The sequence below is a fragment of the Eufriesea mexicana genome, unplaced genomic scaffold, assembly GCF_001483705.2.
Source record: "Eufriesea mexicana isolate 0111107269 unplaced genomic scaffold, ASM148370v2 scaffold596, whole genome shotgun sequence".
Taxonomy (NCBI): Eukaryota; Metazoa; Arthropoda; class Insecta; order Hymenoptera; family Apidae; genus Eufriesea; species Eufriesea mexicana.
This window is the reverse complement of record NW_016908754.1, coordinates 620,542-647,154: the sequence shown is the minus strand read 5'-3', so window position 1 is coordinate 647,154 and position 26,613 is coordinate 620,542. Positions and strand designations below refer to the sequence as shown.

Sequence of the window (26,613 nt, the reverse complement as noted above, 5' to 3'; positions counted from 1 at the left end):
TTCCCTTAATCGACGTCGTTAACGAATTTAAAAAGCGACAAATAAGACACGAAATTGTTCGAGTAATTTCGCCTGGCTATAACGAGTATCGAAAGCATGGGGCTCTAAACGATTTTACGAGGGCTTATGGGGTTGTTGCGCGTTTACTACGCAGCTTAGTCTGATTTTCTTCGCATTCCTTTGCGATAAAAATATATTTATTGATAATAGGAATAGGACAGTAACCATATAACTCAGAAGAAAAACGATAAGAAGAATAAAGATATAACTCATAGCAACGTAGAAGAAAGGTTTTGGTGCGATATGTCCTTATTAGACTGCTCTGCTGGCTAAATAAAATTGAAAATGAAAAGGAAAGAGGGGCCGAATCGATATTACTCGAAAATGTCAATACAATTAAAAATTTTAATCAAAAACCTAGACAAATTGAAATGACTATAACAATTCAATAGGTTCTGATCTCTTCGTTTATGAAAAATTATTAGCATGTCCTATAATCCTCTTTCTTGAGTCACTCGCTATACTTCTGACGCAAGAAAGCTTGGACAAGTATCACATTCGATCCCCATCACCTATCGTTACCGTTCAACAGATTTCCTCGAAGGAATCGTAACGAGACAATCACTCTAATCGTCAGTGGTATGTCGTTAGGGTCAACATTTTCGAGTAGTCACAAGTTTCTCGGATGTAGGTTAATCTACTTTCCCGGGAGCAGCGTGCTCGATTTTACGAGGCTGCTAAGCGACCTCGAAAGATGCCTGCCGCGAATTCGAATATCTTTAATGGTATCTAAACGATCGGAACAGGCAACTTGGTCGCGATTCGGTGGAACTTCCGTTCGCTATCAACAGTCGAACCGGAGATTAGCTGACTCCACGCTAGAGTCACGGCTGACTCCTGGCTGAATTTCGTAGCCGAACGTGCCGGGGAACGTCCCGGTGGATTTTCGTTTACGTAAAATGGCAGATGCGAAACGGCAACTTACTAGTTTCACGGTGTTCCCTGCTCGTTTGAGCGCGTCGACGGCGGCCGCATGCGGAACGTCGACGACGGAAACGTCGTTCACCTGCAGTATCGTGTCGTTGACGCGAAGACGGCCGTCCGCGGACGCTGCACCGCCGGGTATAAGTTTCGTGATGTAAATGGCAGTGTCGTTGCCGAAGTGTGGATTGTCCGTGCCACCGGCGATGCTGAAGCCAAGCCCAGCGCCACCCCTTTCCAGCACGATCTCCTCGTACTCCCAGTCATCGTCTCCGTTCACCTGTTATCAAACAATCAACGAGTTAATAAATCTCTCAAAAATGAACCATAATCATCGAGAAGGTAAACCGATCCACTTCGATCCTGGAAAATACGTTTTAACCACTTGCGCTGGCTAGAAATTCACAGACGCGTGTGCCCAAACGGTTCAGTGTTTCTGTGACAATTGCCTGACGACGTGTATACCACGTTGTTGACTATTCTGCGACAAAAGCATTACGACGTGCGTGCCACGTCTTTCCAGCGCAAGTGGTTAATATCCAGGTACAGGGGTAATTAACGCCTTCCATTTTCCCGGAATCGAGTAATTAATTTCGACAAAGTCGATCGGTTTAGGTCTCCTAAAGGAAGAGAATTTTTGTTCGATCAGGGGAACGTGCGGATAGAAATGATAATAAGAATTGGACAGGAGAGGAAATCGAAGGAAAGGGTGTAACGAGACGCGAAGGAAAACGCAGATTACGTCGGTAATCCGGCACGGGTCAGTTCCTAATTACACGAGGGACTAAGCTTCCCGCAGAGCGAAGGAGTTAACTGGTTAATTGATTTTGAGACCCGCAGAGGAGTAGATTAGGTCACGGATCTGGATCGACTGTGGGTTATGGTAGTTATCGCGGGAATGCTGATGTCGTTTAATAACGTTATAATCCGTTGCACCTGTACGAGATTGATCGACTATGGCCGAGATCCAACCTCGTCCTTTATTAACCAAAATATCACTTTACTTATTTCCCAAACCTACCCAAGATGAACGATAATATCGTACGGAGCACGAAAAATCTTTGCTGTCTCATCGTCGAGGCTATTATTCGCGCGGAAATGATCATTTCTCGCAAACTTGCGGAGAAAGAAACCGTCAATTAGAATTAATCGCTTGCCTTACGATTAAAGATTCAACAGCGTGGTCTGACAACTTAAACAAAACTGCCGAGCCTTCGAGTCATTCCACGGCAACAAATCATCACGGGTGTGACACGTGGTGTTCGCATTTGGACCGACCGACGTACCACGTTCCGGGCTCGTGATAATCAGTTTTGACCCGAAAACCGGACCACGTGTCCCACACGTGGTAGTAGACCAAAAGGTTAATTTCCTTCGTAATCGCGGGGAAAAATGGTTGAATGGACTTACAATAGGTCTGAAAGAGAACTCGCAACACGGATTCCGTGTTTCCACTTCTACGGTCGAAACGAATCTGCGAATATTTCGTAAAACCATCGCAATAATGTCATCGTTTCGCGCTGTACCCTACAATCGAAACACCGAATCCTCTGTCGAAGACATGGAACAAGGATCGAACAAGGGGAACAAGGAGCTCGAGGCACCCCGACACGCGTTCGGAATATCGCGATGACCCGGGCGCAATCACGAACCCTGCGATGGATTTGACGCAGGCTGCATCAGCGCATATTGCCGGCGGAATGGTGAATTAATCGTGCTGGAATTACCATTCCATGGAGAGCCGGACAGATGGAGCGCCGTAAGGGTGGTTACCGGAAGTCGCAGTTATAGCCGGTAACAGATCTAGGCGGCAGGTCGACGTTACGGGGCAATTATGGCAGCGGACTGTCGCTCGGCTAATCGACGATTAGCGGCTGTGCCGCGGCGAATGAATGGCATCCGTAATTAATCCGGCTGCGTTCGCGCTTAGAAGAAGATCGGTTGGCTGGCAGCGGCGATATTGCTCGCAGTGCTCGTGCGTGCCGGGTGATAAGGATGTGAAATATCGCGGGACACGGGTGAAACTGTCCGACGCGCGTGAAACGAGGAGCAGATACTAGAAAGCGACGTTCCAGTGCAATGGGAAGGGATCCTCGCACCACGTCAGAGGATAGAAATTAGGATAACGAAGGGTGTCTGTGTTGCGTTGAAGAAAAATACATCGCCGAGGAATTTCATCGATACCGTTCGTCTTTTGACAGGAAATAGCTTCCTGTTCCGGTTTCGGGATGCGGGTGTTTAGACGATGAGCTCGCGTTTTAAGACAGCTCTCTTATAAAACCAAGGAGAATATTTTGAAGAGAGAAGGGGCAGATAAGTCGTAATCATAGTTATCTTTGGATCTCGCCTTATCGATTAATAGAGCAAAGCTAGCCGATCGCTCGGAACCTCTTGACAGCGTGGGTTTATCATCGTCTCTGCTGCTAGTTCTACCCGGTGTCCTCTGGGAGCCGACTATTTATAAAACTCTCGACGAGATAACGCATTTGTCGGCATTCATTAGCTTAGAGCCACGTGTGAGTTATTCGAGAGATACTGTGCCTATTTTATTCTCTTACAGGATACAGTGCGATTAATAACCGTCTATCGATACTCGCCGTTTCTACTCGTAGAAGGATAGTGTTCGCGTGGTTGACGTTCGATTGGGATGCAGAAGAATCTTTGGGCAACGTCGGAAGATGGAAATTGTGTTAACGAAGAGATCCAGGATCGTGACATGGTACGAAATACACCGGGCTAATTAGCTATTTGTCGACACTGGTATTTTTACGGGGAACGCGAATTTTCGTGGATTTCACTGGAAAATGTGACGTTTGCTTCAAATTGCACGGTAGGAAGCGTCGATTTACCATTTTATACGTCCCGTTTACCATGGCGGCTGTCATCGTGCGTGCTCGTCCAGCGTCGTTAACAACATTTTAAAACACCGAGAACAACGATAACGACGCCTTGGGGGCCGTATACTATTGCAACTTTCGTTCACATTCACCGAGTCCACTGGAGCCGCGGCATATATACCGGATATCGGCGGCCGTGTATCACTATTTTTATCGCACTACCGTATCCCGAATTGCACGGAAATTTCGTTCACCCCGACACCGAAACGTTGCACACGCTGGTGGTTCATTCAGCGCGTGGCAGCCAGTTTTTCGCCGCGTCCCGACCAGAGAAAACCTGCAACGCGAGTGAGCTCTTTCCGTCGCCGCGAAAATAATGCATAAATCACGCGGATTATTTATGACGCGACTGCACGGCAACGTATTATCAAGTAATAATCAGTATCGGAGCGTTGCGTAATACCGTGGAAAATTCACGTTCGGCGCGGAGATTAATACGCTGCTGACGTTTGCATAAATCCTAGCAGCAGCCTTAAACGTGCCGCGAGTACTGCCCACTGCGATATTTCTCTGTCGCGAATTTTCCAAATTTCACGCGAAACGAAAGAATTACATTCAAAGACTCGCAGGTAGGTCTCGCAGCGCAAAGGTGATGCGTTACTATGCCACAGACCGTCACAGCGGGGCCTTCGACATCGTTAATCAGAAATGTCTGGGAGAATTCGCCGCGTGACTGCACCTCGAACAACAGGTGCAAACGATACACGCAGTAAACGACACGCCAAAGTTCAACGGAGAAATAAATCCACGTGATTCCAGCAGCCAGTTGCACAAACGGAGTAGACGTAGGCGAACGGTCTGGAATTCGCGGTAGCCGCGTTCGAACGCGGAAGAACGAGACTTCCTCGAAGGCTGGAAAACGCGAAACTGCGACAGTTCTGTCACGACGAGCAAGAAGTAACGTTATCCGGTCCCGTTCTCGTTCCCGCGGAGCGTCACACGCTCGAAACTGGCGACCGTCTCGCCCGCGACTCGACTGCGCTCGCTCGCTCGCTCGCTCACGCGGGCCCGCGTTCGCGCCGCGCCAGTCATCGCTATTATAATATTAGACCAGTGGCCGGCTATTTCCAACCGACTGTGAAAATATACCACCGGCACGCGTGCTGCACGAAGAAGAGACGGCTCAGCTGAAACAAGCGGTTCGTGGTCAGTCACACGGCTCGCCAGCACCGAGCCAGCTCCGAGCCAGCGAGATTTATGGTTCCGCCGATCGATCGTGAAAAATCGTGCTCTGCGAGGGCTATCGCGTGTCCGGCCACCCTCCTTCGCCGTTTCTGCCCCATTTCGCGACACCGACGCACCTTCGCGCCGCGCCACGCTTGTTATGGCTTCCGGATTTTTCCACAGCGGCACCTACGGGGTATTTTCGGACGCGGAGGATCGGTAAAAATAGAGGCGGGAAATCTGCTAGGGAAGTAGTTTCGCGATGGAATAATTTCTTTCACCGGTTTCCATCAAGAGGCACTAGGTTTAACTCGAGTCGCGCGAAAGGGGCGAGAAAGGGGTTGAAAACGCGGAGGAATGTTCGGTGTGGAATAACGTAGAAAAATAAAATTTCGTTAGGATTTTCGAAATTAATCGATTATCGGAACACCATACTCCGGGACGAGGTGTATTTTTGTAACGAGCAACGCGTTCGTTAGAATGCAGACCGCATATTTCAAATATACGAATGGAGGATGGAAACACGAACGTTAGAGGCTCGATGTTTAATCTTGGCGGATGGATGGATTATGGCTAGAATCATTAAACAAAGGATTAATCGAGGCACGGGGATAATTCCGTTGGTAGAATTGGCGGAAGTTGGACAGGGTGGTTTCCACGTTACGTGGATTCGACGTTGAAGAGCGACACGGTGGTCCCCGGAATCTTGGCTCGAGAAACTCTAACAGGCCAGGGCGTTCGTGTTTCGAATTAACATCGCGGCTACGAACCCGCGGCTATATTCGTTGGCCTTTGTCGGAACGCATGGCTCGGAGGAATCACGGGTAAAGATAGCCGCATTTCGTGGCAAATACTCGCGGTTTCGGGCCGCGGCGACCTTGAAAATAATTATCGACCGTCGCGCGAACCCGTGCTAGACGATTTCCCTTTTCGCGAGGATCTTTGAGATCTTCTGTCTCTATTGCTACGCTCTCGAGACGTTTGTCTTACGTCTCAAATATGGTAACTCGAAGTTTTATTTACGTGCGTCGAGTGCATCCATTATTAAAATCGCTTTCAACCATTTTTCTCCACTGGGGGGTGCTAGAGGTTTGAGAGAGGCTAAATTGCATCTACGAATGTAACTCACAGGTTGAGATATCGGTGCATATACCGAGAATATCCTCGAAATTGTATAATAATATTTGGTAGTAGGAAACTAGCAATTCGAAGCTGAATTTTAAAGTATGTTTAAATTTTGTACTATAACATGAAAAGAAATCGAGTACAAATTAACGAAAATTGGTTTGGTTTTGCAAATAAGTATTTTGCAGAGGGTTAATTAATATATCAAATTTAAAATTACCTAACGATGTGTGGAATGTCGAAGAAAAATAATTCTATGTCTTAATTTGCATATGATTTCTCGATTTAAAAATATCGTCGACTCTATGACAGAAGGTCTTCGAATTACTATTTTTCTGTAACGAAAAAGTCGTCGAGTGCAGAGGCTTAATAACGCAAAGGATTGCCAATACAGAGTTTACGGAACCCTTAACCTCTAAAAATTCTGTCCGAGTATGCAACGGGCCACGAGTGACAGTCTTACGTCTATGCTGACTTAATCGTGTCAATTACATTGGTCGTCGAGCATGATCATCGCGCGACTTCAAAGTGACCCGTAAATTTCGTCTACTTACGCCTAGAGGCCGAAAATGTAATTAACCCGTGCGGGCTTGGCCGTGACGGCCATCTAGGGCGCGGAATAAAATCTTCGTAAAATCGCGAGGGATGCTTGTCAGAGATGGCGTGGCTGGCCGGTACCTGGAAGGTTTACAGGCAACGGTATGGCGGAAATTCTAAGGTGCGATTCAACGCGGGCAACGGAGTTTAACGACGAATGAAATTACCGGGTGTATCGGACAGTTGCCCTGGTCCTCGCCCTCGACGCCATAAATAGCGGATTCGCCTAAAAAGGGGTGGCAGACTGGCAGGCGCGTTATTAAGGGCGGGATGACGCGTTAAAGACCATCGACCTGTTTAAACGTCAGGCCGTGTACAGCCTCTGGAGTCGTTTTAATATCCGAATAATACGCTCGAGTTTGTATCTCCGCGGGGTACAAAACGCGTTCCAGGGGATTTTTCGGGGAAAAATGAACTCCTTTCCGCGGTGTCGCGGCCAAGGAATAAATTAATTTCCGACCCGTAAGAGGGTGCCTCCGTTATTACGATATCGCGACGAAACGCAGAACTCGCGCACGCTAGGCGGAATATTAATTTCACGCGTCAGAATAAATTCAGGCGACGAGAAATTTGCTTTTAAACTTAATACTTCCTCCTCGCCGGCCCGGCCAAGGCGAGCATATATATTACATCCTAAAGTAACGCAAGCGGGAGCGCGCGTAAGGTGCGTGCAAAAGGCGAGAAACCGAGTCGCGTTAAGCGGAATTAACGCGAGAGGTAACTCGAGCCGTGCATGGAACACGCAGCCGCCTTTTGTCTTACGAAATTAAAACGAAAAGACCCGTTTCCTCTTGCTCCCGTGGAAACAGCGCAGCCCCCGCGCGGTCGTCAAAGGGCCAGAAATATTTCATATCCGCCAGCGATAGGGAAAAGTAGCCGACCGTGCCGCAGTCCCCTTTTCCACGCCAAATTTCCCGCCTTCCTTTTGCTATTTTAATTAAAACGCTCATCGGCGAAACCGTGCGGTTTCACCTGTAATTCCTGCCCGCACAAAGCCTCGTTCCCTGCGAAATTTTCCATTTTTCCGATACACCAAGTCGTTCCAATGGGCGTCTCGCGTGTGCGATATATCTGGCGGGCGATTTTCGATCGTCCAAACTAAACAGTCGAATCGAACACGTATACTACGCGCGAGCAATATACGTATCGCGAAGTCAATCGAGCGTAAAAGTATATTTGTTTCGGCTCTCGAAATAGTAATACGAGGTATTTAATAGCGAATCTACCGCAGCTCAAATAACCGATTTCAAATTTTTAATTAAAAATCGGAATATCGATTTGTCCAATATCATCGCCGTAATTGTACGACTTCGCGATTTTCCTTCTAATATACATACGTATATTCGCTACAGAAATCCATCGGGCGTTAGATTGGCGAAATTTCGACTGGGATTTGATCACCTCGAATAAGATGGCGTCACGTAGCCCGCATACGTGTCGCGATACGTTGAAGCGAACGGGAACGATCCTGTGGCATAGGTGTTTCGCAATAATGTCGCGAGCATCGCAGTTCTCCGGTCATGGTGTTTACTCTCGTCGCTGTGAGAAAGATCCTCTCGTGTTCCGTTGCTCCGAGTAATCGAGACGAACCAGTGTCTCCGCGGTTTCCAGGTGCAAACGCGTTATTGGGCAGAGCGTATGGTATCTCGTTGAATCAGTGTCCCCGTCTTGCGAATTTTCTCGCGAATTTCTTTGCAAATTTCTTTGCGAATTGCGACAGGCGCATGGACGGTCTACGGGATCCACGTGATTCACAAAAATCGTCGGAAGACTTTCGTTTCGCAACGGAATAAAAATGTCTAATTTCGAAGACACACGTCTAGGTATCTACCTGTACCGTGGATCTTCTCGGTACTTCCACTAGTCGATGGTTCGTCGCGGAAGATAGGATTCGCAATGAAAGTGGCCTTGAGCCAAATCGTGCTGGATACGCGGAATGGTGGAACAGCGTTGAACGAACATCGCGAACACGCGTCGAGGTAGCGTAAACTTACACTACGTATCTCCGCAGTCACGTGTAGGGTGACACAACGTTGGTCGCATCGATATCAAACATCTGCTGAGCGCAGATTAGTGGCACGCATCTCCATGAAGCAATCGGGTATCGCCCCTGCACTTGACACCCGGCGAGAGCCTCGAGATCAAGTGGTTCAAGTGGTTTCGCCCCGAATGATCGTCCTCGATGTGCCACGGATTACGTGTAGAATCGTCTACGATAGCACCGCGCCGATATAAGAACCATTCGAACATCTCTAAACCGATTTCTCGAGCGTGAATAGTAACGGGAATGAATTGTAAAAGCCAGCATACTCGCTCTTGCCGAGTGATCCAAGGGAAAACGAGCACACGGAGAATGAAACGCGTTTTATTTTCAATCATCTTCACTCGCATCGTCATCGTTTGAAACGAACAACAACCGTGCAAGAAGCGCGCAAAGTCGGGGACTCTCCCACGGATTCGTCTTACGGTTCGCAGCTATTACGCGAATTCGAGGTCGACGGTCGTCGCGACGCTCTCCGAAATTAGCGGCATACGCGCGAGCACGTGGTTTCGAAACGGGCGCGAGCGAAAAGCTTGATTTTCCCATTTCGGTAGAGCGATTTCGGTCCATTAATAGCGCGAAAGGTCGGGCACGAAAATGTGCAGGAACGAGTGTCCGGCAGCGTGCCAGAGGCTTGGTCCCTAGCACGCGGGCGTCCCCTGAGAGACGATCTTTCTTCCCTCGAGTGGAAGTCGTCGTCGTCGTCGAAAAGTTGTCGAGTTTTGCCCACGGACCAGACTCCTGACGGACAGCCAAGGTGAGAGGCGAGGCAAACGAGGTCCAAGTGCAATTCTCGAAACGCGAAACTCGCTGGCCTGCCGGTGACTACTCCGCCAGGCACGGGCGCATTAGCAAAATTGGAGTAACTCCAACTACGAGGCGTCGGATCGGCACTGGACTTCGCGTCGAGTTCGCCTTGTCCTTTTCTCGCAGCTTCTTTCGCCTCTGTATCCGAAGATTTCTGTCGCTCGGCTGGCACCGAGAACCAGCACTAATCGCTGACTGTAAGAGCCGGGGAAAATCGTGGCGCGAGGCGTCTAGGAACACCCGGGGTACTTTGCTCTTCCTTGCCCTTTGAGCACAACCACCGAGGCCTCTTAACGTCCACCGAGGATGCCAAAGTTTCAGAAGACGTCGGAGTCGCGAGATGCACGGCGAAATAAAAGATCGTTTGTTAAGGAACTTCCGCATAGGATGCCAACTTCTCGCTGAATTTAGCAAACGCAAGGTTGCAAGAATCGCGCGAGTATAAACGAATCGCGGAATCGAGCTCGCGAGTACCGCGATGGCGCCTATTTAAATATCGGGATAATTAAAATTAGCAGAGAATATCGAAGGCGTATCGTTATTAGCGACTTGGCACACCGCGTCGCAATCAGTCTGATGCGTCTCAGATACCGTGTGGGAAACTCGCAAAAAGTTTACACGCGGCTTGGCAAACGAGCCGTTCGTCTCGCGGAACAAAACGACGGCCTGGCAAAAGCCGCATTAATATCCTAATGGCTATACCGCTATATCTTTCGGTTAATCAACGAGAAATTCTTTTTTCCCACTACCGAGTCCCGCGAATTTTTCGCGTCCCGTGCACGCGAAATTCGGGGTACATACGCGAGGCTTTCGCGACGTTCGCGACCTTCTCGCCGCGGTTTTCGCGACGGTTTCGCGACGGTTTCGCGCGATAAACGCCCCGCAAACGAGGGAAGGCCGCGATGAAAATTTTTAGCTAACCATGCCGAGAGTAATTCTCCCTGCGAGATGTAACGTTGCGTAAATGGTTTAATAAATTCCTTTGCGAGAAAGTACGCGGCGCGCTCGCCAACGAGTAATTAAAAAATTCCGGACAAGCGGAGGAAAATCGGAAGAATTTTCGTGGCAGCTGTGTACGAGCAGTACGTTAAACGTTATGGAATGAAACGGGATAAGCTGGCGGTGTGTTGGAGCTTTTCCTACCAATTAACAAGATTGACGTTCATTTCGAAGGAAAAGCGAGAATTTCGTAAATTTACAACATTCTCCGAGTCCTTTTCGACTCGTGGTCTTTCTACCCATTTAGTTTTCAGTCCTAAGTGTCGTATTAGAAGTCCACTTTGTAGAGTAGCGTGGTACGTTGGCGATAAAAATCATTGCTCCAGAGTCTTTTGGTACTGCAAGAACTCTGAGTGTATAGTTTATTAGAGAAGCGACCTAGAGTTGAATATTCGTCAACGACCCATAATCGCGGGAAATTCTTTATGAATAACAAACAAGTTACGTCACGGTCCTTTGCACTCACTGCCATTGCGAAATTAACGCGAACTTTGATCTCTTTCCATGGAACATCGCTGGCGAATATTATTACTCAGCTTTATTCCGAAATAGTTATCGAACGTTCCTCTTATAATTTGTATGGAATTAGCGATGGCTGTTTCAGAGAACGGTAAACGGCAGGAAGCTTCTCGGAACGAGGGAAATACTTGGAAGAAAGAATATCCAACGATTTGACTATCAACGTCGGGGGGGCGAGTTTCAAAGACGACAGAGAATTGCAGAAAATGGCGGTGTCGCGAGCGCGATTTAGGCGAAACCGTGTTATAAATTCGAATCGAACTCGTTCGACGATTTGGCGGCTGGCCAGTGCCAGTGTTCGTCAACCGATCGTTATTACGTGTAACACAGGTACCGAGGGGTTTTAACGATCAATTAATTCTTAATCGCGTTAGCCGTCGTACGATCCAATTTTCCGGCGCGAAAAACCGCAGGCCAGTGCATAGAAGTCGATTAAAAATATCGGATCATTCGCACGAGTCTGTCAATCACCGCGAATTCGATTTTGCCGGGAAAAATTCGCGCGGTGTAAAGCCTGGTTTAAAGGTGCCCAAAGAATGGGCAAGAATTTCATCAAAGCGAATTCAAACGACTCTCTCCATTGTCTCCTTGGCTATTACACCATTACTAACTGATCCACACTGCTCTGTGATACCGGTGAAAATATTCTACCAACAAAGAAACGAATGGAATAAAAATTAACTGATATAAATAAAAATAATTTAACAGCGAGAAAGAAGAGAAAATTAACAATTCTTGGGATAGATACGCGAAAATGCGTATCGTGGAAAGTCTTTCAGAAATAAAACTGAGTAAAAGAGAGACCGAATAGTCCAAAAAATGAGTGAAAACAGGTTAAAGGTCAAAGTCCCGATAGAAACGATTGACGCGATAGCGATGAAAATGGCTGATCGAAATGGTGGATGTCGTATTTTTCCGCGGCGAGAATCAGATGGTCGAGGGTGGGTGGACTGGCGTTATTCACGCACCCCCGAAGCTGTCGGATGACCGGTTCCGCCGCTTCACGCACGGTCTCTGGATTTACGAGCTACGTAACCTGGCGTCCGCAGAATGCGGCTACCGGATGGTAAATCTCCGAGTTTCGCAAATTAAACGCACCTGTAGACCCGATGCGGGCCGAGTCGTATATAATCGGCCGAAGCAGCAGATCTAGCGTTATAATAAACGCGGTTGCGAGTGTTCAAAGCGGGCTAGTAGCTGGACGCTCGGCTTAATACCGTGGAATTAACTCTAGGTAAATCATCGCGTCGCGTAAATTCTAAATAAAGTTCAGCAAACACCGAGCCCCTGGCATTCGCGCGCTGGCAATCGCAAAGGCCGTGGACTTGAACGAGAGAAAGTCGTCGTTGGCCCATTCGACGCGGCTCGAATGGAAAATTCGTACCCCGGCGTACGGATCGCGACGCTTCGAGTATAAAAACGAATGCACGAGAAGAGAGAAAGAGAGAGAAAAAGAGAGAGATGGGGCGAGAAGGAAGAATCTTTGAAATCGGAAGACAGAAAGAAGGAGAAACGACGTCTGCCTGGAACGGTTTTGATTAATTTAAATTAGACGAAATTTCCAGAGCGGACCATTACTCGGTGCATAAATAAGGATTAAGATGCCGACGACGACTACGTTACCGGCGTCGTGTGAATCCAGGGCTGATTTATTCATAGATCAATTAAGAAACGCGGAGTTGGAGAGAGTAAAGCGATGGTAATTCATCGGGAGAGGACAAAAAGCTCCTCTCGACGACGCGCTTTAAGGGATGAAAGTGGGAAAATGGCGGCAACGAGAGAAAGGAATATTAATCCAAATCGGTGTCGGGCTTCTACTCGTTCGCTTTGCTTTGGTAATACACGGTGTTGGTAAGAGCACTTTATATTCCTGATACGCTCTATTCAAGAATGTACTTAAATAGCGTGGAATCGCGCGAGCAGTGATAGCATTTGATAAAAGCAACGTGTATATACACGTTGGCTTACGACTAAACGAATGTGGCTAGTGAACACTAGATTTACGGATACGTTAAAAATTTGATTACTATATATATATAAAACTTAACCCTTTGCATTCGAGGGGTGAGCTTCAGTCACCATTTCAGAAAATTTGGAAGATCGATATTGATTAATATATCAAATTTAATGGAATGTAACAGTGTGCGAGGTATCGAAATAATTCTATAATTCTATTGTTATACAATTCTTTATTTACTGCGAAAAAAAGTATCGTTAGTTTTTTAATAGAGAATCTTTGAATTTCTACTCTTCTCTAGTCAAAAAATCGTCGACTGCAAAGGGTTAAATATTATTTTCTAAAAATATAGTTACGTAATGAAATATATGTAAATGTTGACTCCTCTCCCTCGCAGATCCCTTCGTTTCGCATTATCAAATGTGGTATACCTATTTTTACAATTGTGAGCCAATTTCACTCATAAAATGATTTAACAGTTAATCGCATAACGCGTGAAATTTATAGCTGACATTAGGCTTGGGCAACTTTTGCAACCATTTATAAAAGCAAGCCTAATAAAAAAGTTTTACCACTAAGTTCGAAACACAAAAATATAATAATTGAAAAAAAATAAAAAATTTATTCTAGAACCAGTAATATTTTATTATAGCACCAAGTATGACGTGGATATACTTTACCCAATGGCCCGAAAATATAGCGTTAAAGCAGGCTCTCGTAGATAGCTTCTACAAGTTTTCTATAACATTTTAGATTCAACAGCTATCGATACCTGGATTCTATATAAAGAGACCACTCGAGTAAATATTTCAAGAAAAGATTTTATTTTCCAATTGGCTGAAGAGCAAAGAAGTAAATATAGAAATGTCGAGAACACTTCCATTCTATTGATAAAAATTCACACTATTGACGCACGGAAGAATCGTCAAGTTCAAGAATCGTGTAATAGAAATAGATGTCAGAGCCTTTGTGCTAAATGCAATAAAAACGTTTGCGGAAAATGTATTTCAAAACCAGATTTTATATGTGAAAAACGTTTCCAATGAATTTTTTAATAATAAATATTTCATTTAAATCGATTTGGAATTATTTTTCTTATTAAGAGTCAAATTAGCTCACTTTTCAGTAAAAATAGGTATATAATCAACATCCGTAAATGGAAGATAGGTCTTTCGAGTGTCGAAATCTTAGGCTACCTATCTACCGTTTCTCAATCCTTAGTTTAACAGACTAAATGAATTTAAATACTATTCACTATTAATTTATTATTAATTATACTATCAACCCTTTGCACTCGAGAGGTGCCCTTCAGTCACCATTTAATAAAATTTCGAAGCTCGATATTCATTAAGATGTCAAATTTCAGATAATCTGACGGTGTGCGAGGTATCGAAATGAAATAATTCTACCTGTTAATTATCATATGACTTTTTATTCACTGCTCAGAAAAATATCGTCAGCTTTGTAACAGAAAATCATTGAACCCCTGTTCTTCCTTAGCCAAAAAATCGTCGAGTGCAAAGGGTTAACTGTCAGGCCTCAGTTTTGGGACTAGACTGGACCACACTAAACTAGACCTTCCCTAAGGTCCTGGAAACTAGGGACTCCGGAAAAGGGAAAACCCAGGCGAGTGTTTCCAGATGTCGAAAACATCTTCTCGTAGAATCCAAGTCTGTATCGTATCACTGACACTAACTATACTTTAACATCTCGAGAAACGGAATCTGGAACGGGTCTGTCAATCGACTGGTGTAACTTCGAACCAACTGGTAACTTCGCTACCAATGTTCGAAATTCCACCGAGTACTTGCAACGACACCATCCACCCGTGACACTGTCGCCATTCGTCGACTTCGACCTCGCTCTGTCGCCATTTTAATCCCTTTAATCGGTCACGAAGAACGCAAAACCTTGACGAGCAACGAAACAGAAACGCGTGTATACGTCCGTGGAGAAAAAGGCGCAGTGAAAAGTTGGAATCGTTTAAGAGTCGACGTCTAATGAAAACGGTACTTCCGAATTTACGGATCTCTGCGGCGAGAATCCTTTGAAGGACTGGCCTCTGTTTTTCCAAGGTTCTCTCTCGGAAAAGCGAAAAAGTGGCCGGCGGAAATACCGCAGGGCTTTCTTTGCACGGGAATACGCGAACCACGGTAATGATATAAATATTCATTAACAACGTTTCGGTGTTTCTTTACGCTTGTTCCGCGAGTTACACGGCGCAGCAACCGCGCGGAAGAGCAGAACGAAAAATGAAAACAAACGATTCATGACCTGGCTTTGACGCTTTAGAACTGGATAAAATTATAGCGAAACTCGTATTTCAGTATAGAAAAGAAGAGAGGTGAGAGAAGATCGTGCACAATTGGATCATCGTGCACATTCGGTGTTACGTGTTGCATATTAATTTAGACGAAGGTGGAAAAAGAAGGATTATACGCGTATTCTCGCGAAATTCTAATGTTTACGATATACAACACGGCTGTTGGTCGATTTGCATATTTTTCAGCAAACCGTGTAATTAATAGGGACTTGGGTAGTAGCATGGTTGCACGGTCGGACCGCTGCTTTTTTTCGGATTATGCATGTAAATTCTGGATGAGGAACGTTTGCGCGGCCGACGAAATGAAATTTTGTTCGAAACGAGATTATGGCGGTAAGTTTTGCATGAAATCCATAAGCTAGTTCCGGAGTAATTAACTGGACTTTAATGCAATCTCAGGGACTTCGTGTAGCCGTGGTTTTCCTGGCCAACGGGGCAATAAAATCGGCTCGAGTGTCCCGTCGTTTAGGGTCGTGGTCGTTCGACAGTCGCACGAAACGAAGGTCACAATTTGCCGTTAATTTCCTAACGAACTCTGAGGTTCGCTCTGCAACGACCTTGACCACCGGTGACGCGGTCTCGATGGCCTATACGCGACCTACGAACAACCTTGACCGCAAATAGCACATTTGGGTGAATGAGGTGCGTGATAGGCTCCAAGGTTAGGGTTGTTCAAAGGCCCTCAACTGTGAACGATACGATCTCGACGCGCCCTATTCGACCTTCGAGTAACCTTGATCGACGAAGCGATCTCGATGGGGAATAAGTGATTTTTAAAGGATGTTCATTTCGAGCAACAGGATTCTAATGGAACGAACGTTAAATAGAAACGGACATAATTTCGTCGTTCGTCCTGCGTTTGATTTATTAACGATTCGAGCGAAGTTGGTTCATTACCGACGAGTCAGAAACTTATCGACGTGCTGTCGACCAACTTTCTGTCTTGATAATAAATGAAACCCATTGGGAATTAAATTGCGTGGAACAAGAGGCACGAGAAGCTAAATTAATTACAATGTCGCAGTCCGCGTGAACGCGACACGAAATTCTTGCCCTCTAAAGCCATTCTTAACACCTTAATCATGCTGTTACATTGCACAACCGAAGGAGAAATCCTGTGAGAACCCCTTGATATTTTCGTTAGTTCCTGATACGTGTCTGATTAAAATCCAATCACGCTTAATTCGCGACATCAGCGACTCGTCTAACGAATCCCGTTCCCATTCACCCAAGGAAGTTACCTATTTCGCTTAATCATTCTTACACGTTACTCGATTATCCCCCCGACAAAGTATAATTATCGTTTCTGCAAAAATCTCGTTACTTTCACTCGACTACATCATCATCAAACGCGCGGCAAGTTATTTCCAGGCTTGCGGGCAGATAGTTAACGAACTTGAACACAACCACCGAGTCACTAATCAAAGACCATCAGAGTATAGGATTCCCCGAGAAACACGTTGAGGAGTTAATTCACGGTACATTATAACTCGTATCAGGCGCCATAAACTACATAATCTAGATTGTCGTTATAATTTCGCGGAGAATCTGAAACATCTTACTCGAGCCGAATGCAACCGAGATCCGAGACGATCTTTCGCTTCACTCTCGTCCGATAAACTGGAAGATGCACGCGATCGACGGGAAATGTAAGAAGAATTCAAAATGGAGGCAATACGAGATACAGAATTGCTAGGATTGCCCTGTTTCCACGTGCGATCCATTACAAAGCAAATTTCGCCACGATATTTCGCTTTTCCCTCATAGCCAACGTAAATATCCCTAAACAATCAACGAAGACGAACCCGATGGACGAAAAATTTCCGAAAGTTCGGAAAGACGGAGATAACGCGGGACGCAAAATCGTTCGGATCATCCAATCTCCGTTGCCATATCGCCTCCCTCGTGAAATCCAGCGTGACGAGCATCCGAGGAGATTTTCCGCGTGAAAGGAAGGTGTAACCAGGGTTTGACAACCCCTTCCTCGGCCGTGAGAAGCAGGGATAAAGAGGACAACTGGAAGGGAGAAATCCAAAAGAGAAGCTGGCGAACGTGACCGGCATAACGCGCACTCGAATTCTTCTAGACCGATGGAATCTTTAGCGATGCCCTGCTGACGTGGACTACAAGCACGGAATAAATTTACAGTTCCTCGTATTCGGTTAATACCGCGCTTGTCTTATCTGCCGGGCAATTCCGCTGGTCTTCCGAGCGAACGTGGCGATAACCGTTTCTCATTCCGTTTAATGTTCAACTTCGTGGTGTTTGGGTGAACTTCGCGGGGGTGGGATCTAATTCGTTAAAACCTCGACTCGTGGACCAAGTCCAGGTGGTATCCGACAGCGTCTTCCAGTAAGAAAATCGACGATCGTTAATAAAGGACCAAGATAATTCGGACGTCTTCCATCTTTCATCCCTATCACGGAACATAATCGATTAACACCCCCAAATTCTCTGCCTCTCTTTCCAACGCGACGGAAATTCGCGACAGACTTTAAATTTCAGCGAATCTACGTTTTCAATATTCGACGAAAATTTTTCAATCGACGATTGTTTCGAAGTTTCGCGAGAAATAATTTCGCGGTACTGCAGTCATAAAAGAGAGATGGCGGAAGCGGTCGGATCGAAATGGCGCGATTTCCTAAGAGCATCCGACATCCTGAATACTTTCGTTCGGTAATCCCCGTCGGTTTACTGCACCCCGTACTTTACGCGAATGGATCCACTCCTGTCCTCTCGGCTACAGCCGACTGTGCCGTGTGTTTTCCATTCGTGGATCGACGAAGCGATCCACCGAGGCTTTCCCTCTTTCGATTCAACGACGAACTTCATTCCGCACTGGCACCTACCACTTACGGTTTACGTCCGTAATTTTACGACCTTGCTCCATGCCAGCGCGGCTGAAATCCACGCAGCCGTGACACCGGGAGACCAAGACCCTTCCATCTGACTCGGGTCGCTCCGCACCGGGCCCTGTCACCGACGCCACGTTATGGTAAATAGCTTTTCGACGGGGTGGATGGTAAGCAGCCAGCGGGAAACGCGAATCGATTTATTACTCCTGGAATATTTCGTCGCTAGCCCGTCGGACGTTTACGGCCATCCATTTTCCAATTAAGGCTGCCAATTTATCTAGACGACGAGCAGAAGAGGGACGGTACTCGGACGGAAGATATATCGACCTTTTTATTCATCCCGCGGAATCCTCGGCCGATAAACCACCCCGATACGCGGCGGACAAAGAGCAGCGGGTCCGGGTGGGAAATTTTCTGCTCGGAAGGGTGGTCACGAAGGGGAAGAACCGCGAAGCGTGTACGCGGTGTCGTTTAAGCGGCGCGACGTCGATGAAGCGTCGTAATGGCGCGTCGAGGCGACAGCGCAGGGTCTGCTGCGCGTTCCCGCAGCCTCTCGCATCAATCCTAATTTTCGCCGCGTGCCTGCGGGCTTCTCGCATCTGGAGATGCCTGTATCGGCGAAGGTGGCTCGCAAATTGGAGAAAGTCGGAAGCACGCTCGGTTGATACGTCGCCTGGCGAACGAAAACGCTCGTGCTCGGGGGAAAGATAAAGAAAATTGGAAGCTCGTTTGCCGCGACTAGCTGGAGATAAGACCGAGCGGTACCCCGCGGAGAATGGAAAGTCAACCGCTTTAATCGCGCGGTTAAAGTCTACGGAAACGCAGCCCGGAACCGTGGCGGAGTAAATTAATCACGGCCGAGTCAACGATCGGGCGATACGAATGAAATGTAAATGGATGTGTTCGCGAAGCTAGTAAAAGTTGCCCGAATTGCCTCATTTTTCACGGGGGAGTAAAAATTCCCCGGCCACTTAAAAGGGAGAGTCTGCTTTCTGGTCTTCTGATCTTCCTGCAATTCTTCCTGTAACCTGTTTCGGCTCGAAATCCACCGAAGGACATGGCCCGGTGGTTCTCAACCCGTGACACGCGCTCTGTTTCTGCTGAGTGAGACGAATCGCGTTGTATACAATTTTTAAATATACCTATACCGAAATAATTAACCCATTTGCATCCAAGCGCGGAATATTCCGCGAGCTGACTTTTTTCCATTATCAGTTGCTGAATACTCTTCGTATACTACAGAACACGTTTGATCCCTTTCGCAAGCATCTCACCTACATCAGTTCATTATATTCTTAACAAGTTTTACCTCTGTTCTAAAAATCTTTTTAACTGTCATTATGTATAAGTGCTGATAAACACCAGTCGTCGGTTGAACGTCGCTGATGCCTGAACACGGCACCTTAAGTAGAGCCATGATGCAAACGAGTTAAACAATGTGATAAACAAATGATTACACGTTAGAAAAGAAAAGAGTTAAAAGCCACGACATAATTCGGAAATCGGGAACCTTCTCGCGAAAAGGAGCACTCCTAATGGCTGACTTTGGACAAAGGATACCTCGAGTATTTCAATTTCGTTGGTACTAAATTATTACGTTACTTCGACTCTCAATTTTCGCTCTAAGAATTTCCACATTACACGGCTGTTTAATATTTTACACATTCGAGGGTATTTAAAAATGCTTCTCGTTACCGACCCGGCAACTGACCCAGTTCCTTCTCGAGAAAAAGAATCGTCGGAATTTCAATCTGTTCCCTTATCGCGCCTAATTAAGTTGGGTCGGTCGAAACACGATTGCAGGGGTAGATTCGGGGGTGAATTTCGACTGCATCGCAAACGATTCCGTTCGCGAAACAGCAAATCGACGCAACCTTTCTGATGCAGCAACGCATTATTTGCCAATCAAAGTTGATGCACCTGCGGTAAACGTATTTGCATGCGCGCATGAGGTTCGGACTGCGGGTGATCTAATTCTCGTACAAACATTTCCGGTCGATCGGTCTACGCGCGTCTTCCGTTAATCGATGATTCCGTTATTGGATCGCGTGCCGGCTGGAAATATCGAATGCGATCCAATCGATCCCGGATTATTTAATATCCGTCCCGAATCACTTCTGTCAAGTGGCTAATAGCCCAACGATTAACGAGACGCTGCTTTCGGTAAATAATTCCCGACGATAATTCGTAAACAGCAGAAATATGAGGATAAATTCGACAAATGAAACGCGACGTCGCTCGATATCGAATACGACTGAGAGTTTACGATATCGGGCCGATGATTTGCGATACGTTTCGTGTTTTTTAACGAAGCAAAAACAACGCGACGCGCTAATTGTCGCGATATTATCATTCGCCGGGGAGCGTTGCATGCAGGGAACGGCATTCCGATGCGCGGAAAAATGTAATTACTCGTAATGCGTGCGCCGGTGACTATTAATATTCATTCCGTGATTCCTGTAACCGTAACTGCGTATTTCGCGTACAAAAAGCAGCTCGAACAGGCTGGCGTTTATTAATAAAACGACTCGGATTTGCACATTTTAATAACGAGACAACTTAACGAGTTAACTAGTAAACGTTGAATGAAACCGATCGATTGGAGTGATATCCGAGCAACGGGATGTTGTTTCAATTTTCACTTGCAAGGTTGTGTCTGTTTTAACGAGGAAAAACGCCGCGCGTTGGTATTTCGAAAAAATTCTATTCGTTAATTAAATTACAACAGGAGGAAAAACTTTAGCGGGGAAAAACGGGTAAAGGAATGCTATAGCCACGGCTCTGTCGTTCGGGGTGGTTCCGCGCTATGTACCCTCCCTCGTACGTAGAAAAAAAAAAAAGTATAGCAAGCATCGAACATGTTAAAAAATAAATTCGCAACGATCGTTGCATAACGAGCTAGCGTTTTTAACGAGTAAAAAACTTCCAATCGTGCAATAAAAATTCTCGAGTTAACGTAAATAAAAGAACGATGGAAAAATTGCGTGGAAAAAGCGAATGGAGGACAGAAACGAACGGGTGACGCGTCGATTCGGGACGCGAGATGCAAAGTGACGTCCGTTTCCTTTAATTTAGCCTGGGCCCGAAGGACCCACAGGTTACCCTTCGAGGACCGGAAGGCCGATCCGTGATCCGTCGTCAACAACTAATCTCGACAATTTGCGCGGACGCAGAGGGACAGGCACCGACACCGTCACGCTCGCGTCATTCCGTGTGATTTATATGACACGTCCCGTTATAATGCCGCTCGACCGTAATGCAATTGCAGGGGCTGGTAGCGCAGGAAGTGACACGAAGAGCAACACCACGGGGTAACCACTGTGCGCGGTTCACCGACGACCTCTTATTCCGGTCGCGGTCGCGGTACCACCGCGCGGTGTCATCGTGCAGCGATGACCAGAGAGAGCCTGGTGTATTCGCTGAAAATTTGGTGAAAAAATGGCGCCTTGGAAAAAATATATCTCCGGTATCGTAACTCTTTCCGCCATATTTCGTAACAAGGACGAACTCGACGCCAAAGAAGAACTCGAGACACGAGGGTACCCTGGAATTAATCAGCGATATTCGTGACACAGTGCAGCAATGCACGAAGCACCTGGACGATGGGTAAAAATATCGCAACGACAATAACGATCGGTTAGGCTGAACCGGATAGTGGAAGGTAGAGAAACGAGGGAGGCGAGCAGGAATTCTAATGGAATTAGGATTTCGATGAGCCGGGATAATGCGAGACAGGGGTGTGTTTTCTCGAGGGAGATTCGCGACGTACATGGAATTTGGGATTTCGGTAGTCGGCTGGAAACGTGTGCCGTGGAACAACTGGGACAACCGGATAAGACGAATTTGTCACGTGGACCAAAGTTTGGAAAATATGTCGGAACGTGGCTGAGACTGTCTCTCGCGATCGCTTGTCCAGCGATATAAATCCAGCAGCTAATTACGGACGACAAATGGCGTCGATAGAGACCTCTTAGTCAGAGAGGATTCCCGTTTCCTGGAATCCGAGGCTCGCGAAAGCGGGTGGAAAAAGGGGTATAGGGACGAGAAAGATAATCGTGACGGTCGTTGGCATGCCGGAAAGTTGCAAGAACCGGAGACCAGAGTTTACTCGATTTGGCGAGTGAGCAATCGCGTTACAACCCGAACCCCTTTAATCCGCCGTTCCGACCCTACTCCACCCCCTCGTTTCCCTCGCTACGATCTAGGGGTGAAGTATGCGCCGTCTTCGTTGAATTTCAAACGATCCTGCAAATCGAATGAAGCCCTCCATGAATCTTTTCATTCGAATGGCGTGGCGCTGACGACGGTGGAGTGGCTGGTTGTCAAGTTTGCTGAAAAGACCAGGTCACCCTCGACGTTTGAACGATGCGCGAGTGACGGAGATGATCGAAGGCGATAAACCGCCATAAATGGCGTGAAAATGAGGGAAATATAAACGACGGAGAATAAAAGGAAGACTATTAGGGAAACCCAAGTACCTCGAGTTTCGCTCGAATTTTAATTCGCTGCTCGGCTATGTAATAACCATTAACGCTAATACCTCGAGTGCGGCTAATTATTATCGGCTGCCTTTCTCCTTGTGATTCATCATGCTCTTAACGAAAATTATAACTGTATTTGAATAAGCTGGAAATAATAACGCAGCGGTTCTCGGTTTATTAGTGGTACGAGAGTCGAAACAAATTGCGTAACATTTTTGAATCACGATTAAACGAACTGATTTTAACAAATTTTTATCTAATCCATCGTGGATATACGACGACATCGTTCTCACCCTTGCTAATAGATGGATTCCTACTCGAAGGAGATTGAGGACTTTTTCGCAAGTCCTCGGTTTAACCCTTTGCACTCGGCGATTTTTTCGTTAAAGAAAAATAGTAATTCGAAGAATTTCTACCATAAAGTCGGTAAATAAGAAATCGTATGCAAGTTAATACGTAGAATTATTTTATTTCGACATTCCACGCATCGCTGACTAATTGTAAATTTGATATATTAATTAACACCGATCTTTAGAATCTCATTAAATGACGACTAAAAGTCGTCTTTCGAGTGCAAAGTTTTAAAACTCTTTGCTTCCTATATATACAATTTCCAAACCCTCCTAAGTATCCCCCGCCTAAGGCAGGGCCTGCTAGATAGAAAACCAAAAACTGTATAGTTTTCATGCCTTTTTGTACATAGATAAACTAATTGCTAATATAAGATAATTCTTAGGTTTGATTTTAGGTCGCGAGTGCTTCACGCTGGAGTCATCGATTTCACAGTATAAATTTGCATTATTGTATCATTAAATTTTCATATTATTGTATCTAATTTCTGATGCTATATATGTTAAATTGGAAAAAAAAATTGGAAAACTGGGCTGCTAGGTAGCCTTACCGATGAGTCCACTGTTAGGCCCAGGAAGAAACGCATCCCTCCCTATTCTTTCATCCCTTCTAACACCCCCGCTACATCGAGGACACCTGCGACAAGCCTACTTCAACAACCACGGAGAAGGACCCCTCACAGATGCATATTCGTTATTATATTATGGTTATTATACTCTGTTCTACTTAACACGACTGCCAAGTCAAAGAAAAAGAAGATCGAAAACCGCTGCTATAGTGTATCGATAATATCCTTCTAAAATCCTAAAGGAACAACGTTCTCGACCCTCCTGTCGATGGTTACTCGGCAAGAACTTAATTATACCACGCGACATCGATTCCACGAAAACAGAAATTTCTTTGGACCAATAATCGGCTTCTTCGGGGTAGAAAACTGTTAACGCGTTCTCGACGTGTTTCATGGCCCGTGGAAATAATGGAACGGAATACGGTGGCGCGGGGGGGTAATCCTGGCAAACCGTGTAGAAATCGATCATGGAAATGAAAACACGCGAACGGGATCAAGCCCGATGCTTTTTCCATCGCACCTATCGATTCATATCTGCGATAAGAGAATCTAGCGAAATTCCAACAGCTCTTCTATCCCGTTAAACGTAACGGAAAAACTGTTCTCCTAGCGCTTGGCGAAGCGGAATGGGAAAACAGGATCGCGCTGTGCCAGTGGAAATCTAGCGGATATCTGGAATCAAAGAAGAAAGGCGAATCCCAGCTATTCGAGTGTAGCTCGTTTAACGTTGTAACGCGGACCGCGACGCGTAATCGCGAAATTAATGGCGCGGTTGCTCGTGTGTCTCCAACCGGATATTATCGGCTGATATTTAATCGCGAATCCGTGCAACTGGTTGGAACAACAGAAACTGGTAGAGAAGCGACGCTGGTCCGAGCGAGTTCCTTTTTGACGAGCAAACAGCGTCGCTGATTCCAACACGCGACTCTGCGTATATTACAGGATAAATACAGATATTACACCGGTTCGTACGCGATAAAAGGAAGAGGTATGCACGAATGAAAAGTCAATCGTGTGGAGGTATGAAACGGAAGCGATTTGCGCGAGGGTACACGCTCGTATCTTGTACACGCATCCGTTTTGTCTACTTACATGTCTCGTGTCAGCCGCAAGAAGGGGCGTGTGTGCCTGCAACAATGAGTGCCCAGAAAATTAGACGGTGTGGAACCCCGAATGGAATTCTTGTTTGCTTTCTAGGGAGCTTCATGCTTCGGCAAAGACTCCGCTCATTCGTCGCCGAAAAGTTCCTCGCGTGAAAGCATGCTATCGTGCGATAACACGCGGCTGCAGGGGGCTCATGCAGGGGGGGTACAAAGAGAAATTGCGAGGGGATCAAATCTAACGCAGGCTTCGAAAAACACAGAAAGAAAAATTCATTCGATGCGAAAGCTGACAATTCTTGCAGCGATCGTCTCGCTCGTAAGCTCGGGAAATTAACCCCTCGCGGACGGGGTGGGTTTGAATAAACCGTGCCGCGATAGCATTATTTTTCACTTTCACTCCTGAGTTACAAAGAGAATAACAAACGCCCTGTCCTGAATTAATTTCTCTCAGTTGGATTTCGTTCAGAAAAAATTGTCCAAGCTCTAACAGCTTCGAAATCCATGGATTGGATGTTGTATCACGTCCGCAGTCCGGCAGTCATGTGGTAGCGCAACGTTATACAACGTCTGCAGGAGTGAAAGGGTTAAAAGCCAGGCCCAGACATCCGCGACATCCGGTACCGAATTAGATTTTAATTAACTAACGTAACGTCTTCCACTCGCGTCGATTAAATCGAGCCAAGTTTCAATTCGACGACGTTCGTCTCGGGAGACGAGTTGAAACGACGGATTCGTTTCCGCGTCGAGACGCGAGCACGATGCGAGAGGAATCCCCATAGCTCGAGACGCGTGTAAGGGATGTTGCATGGTCTCTCGAGGATCGTGTGCGATCGCGAAACGATTTCGCTGCTGCTAAATTTTCCGCACGAGAGATCCATCTATGGTCTCGATGGATCTTGAGAGCGAGGAGACACAAAACAAAAATGGCTGCCTCGCGCGGTTTCTCTGTAGAATACCAATCCACTCGCTCTCCTCTTTCTCTCTCTTCGGATGGAATTATTTCTCCATGGCGAATTTACACGATGGCGTGAAGTTTACGCGTAAAAGATGGCTGTGGAGAATTGGCGGAGAAAATTTAGCATGTTAACTCGAAAAGTTGGGAACCGAACGGCTGTCGAGGCGAGTTCCCTTTAACTGGTTTCCGCGCGAACGCGCTTCCGCCAGGCCTCGAAAAATCCTCCAACGAATCGGCGTTTCGCGCAACTTTCGTTTTAATACCGTGTAATTCGACCAGTTACACTTTCACCCGGGATTTTTCCCCGGTTTTAGCTGCGACTCAGTGCCAACAGGGACCACGTTGCGAAAAAAAGAAACGCTCTCGCTTTGACCGTTTATCGATTCATCCTCAAACAGCCGCGACACAATACGTCGCTCGTGTACACACATTTTTCCAGCACGTTTAATTACCATTTTTTCCCGCGGTGTACAGTCGGTCCCCACTCGTCGAAGGAGGATTAATCACGGTACGCGTAACATCGTTCAGTCGTTTTCATGGAAACGAAAATTCGTTTGACCGGCGCGTACCGTCGAATTAGAAGAGCCCTTCGGGAAGGAACATTTATTTCCACTTTGAAAATTACCGATTCCCCGTCCCATCCCCGAAGCAATAGCCTCCATTACGAAGCGGTTGGTCTGATCGATCAGTCGCGAATATTTCATTCTCCGGCTAGGAAACACGCGATGGTTGAAACGCGACGATGGCAAGATCTGCGCGAATGACAAGAGAAGAGATAAAACGAGGTTACGTGGCTCGTTATCGTCGCGCGAAAGGGAAAAAAGGGAGCCAGGGAGTTGCACCTATTCTATGAGACGTTCGGAATGAATCACGGATTCTTCCTTATTTCC

General features: G+C 46.4%; 1 protein-coding gene across 1 annotated transcript in view; it reads right to left on the bottom strand.

Annotated features, from left to right (window-relative positions):
- Positions 1–26,613, bottom strand: part of dlg1 (MAGUK family member discs large 1) — a 329,265-nt gene that overhangs the window by 109,288 nt on the left and 193,364 nt on the right. The window contains exons 6-7 of the mRNA XM_017897948.1: positions 24,758–24,793; positions 986–1,261 (exon numbers count right to left, since the gene is read on the bottom strand). Coding sequence (XP_017753437.1) covers positions 986–1,261; positions 24,758–24,793 — 312 coding nt within the window. The remainder of the gene's footprint in view (positions 1–985; positions 1,262–24,757; positions 24,794–26,613) is intronic.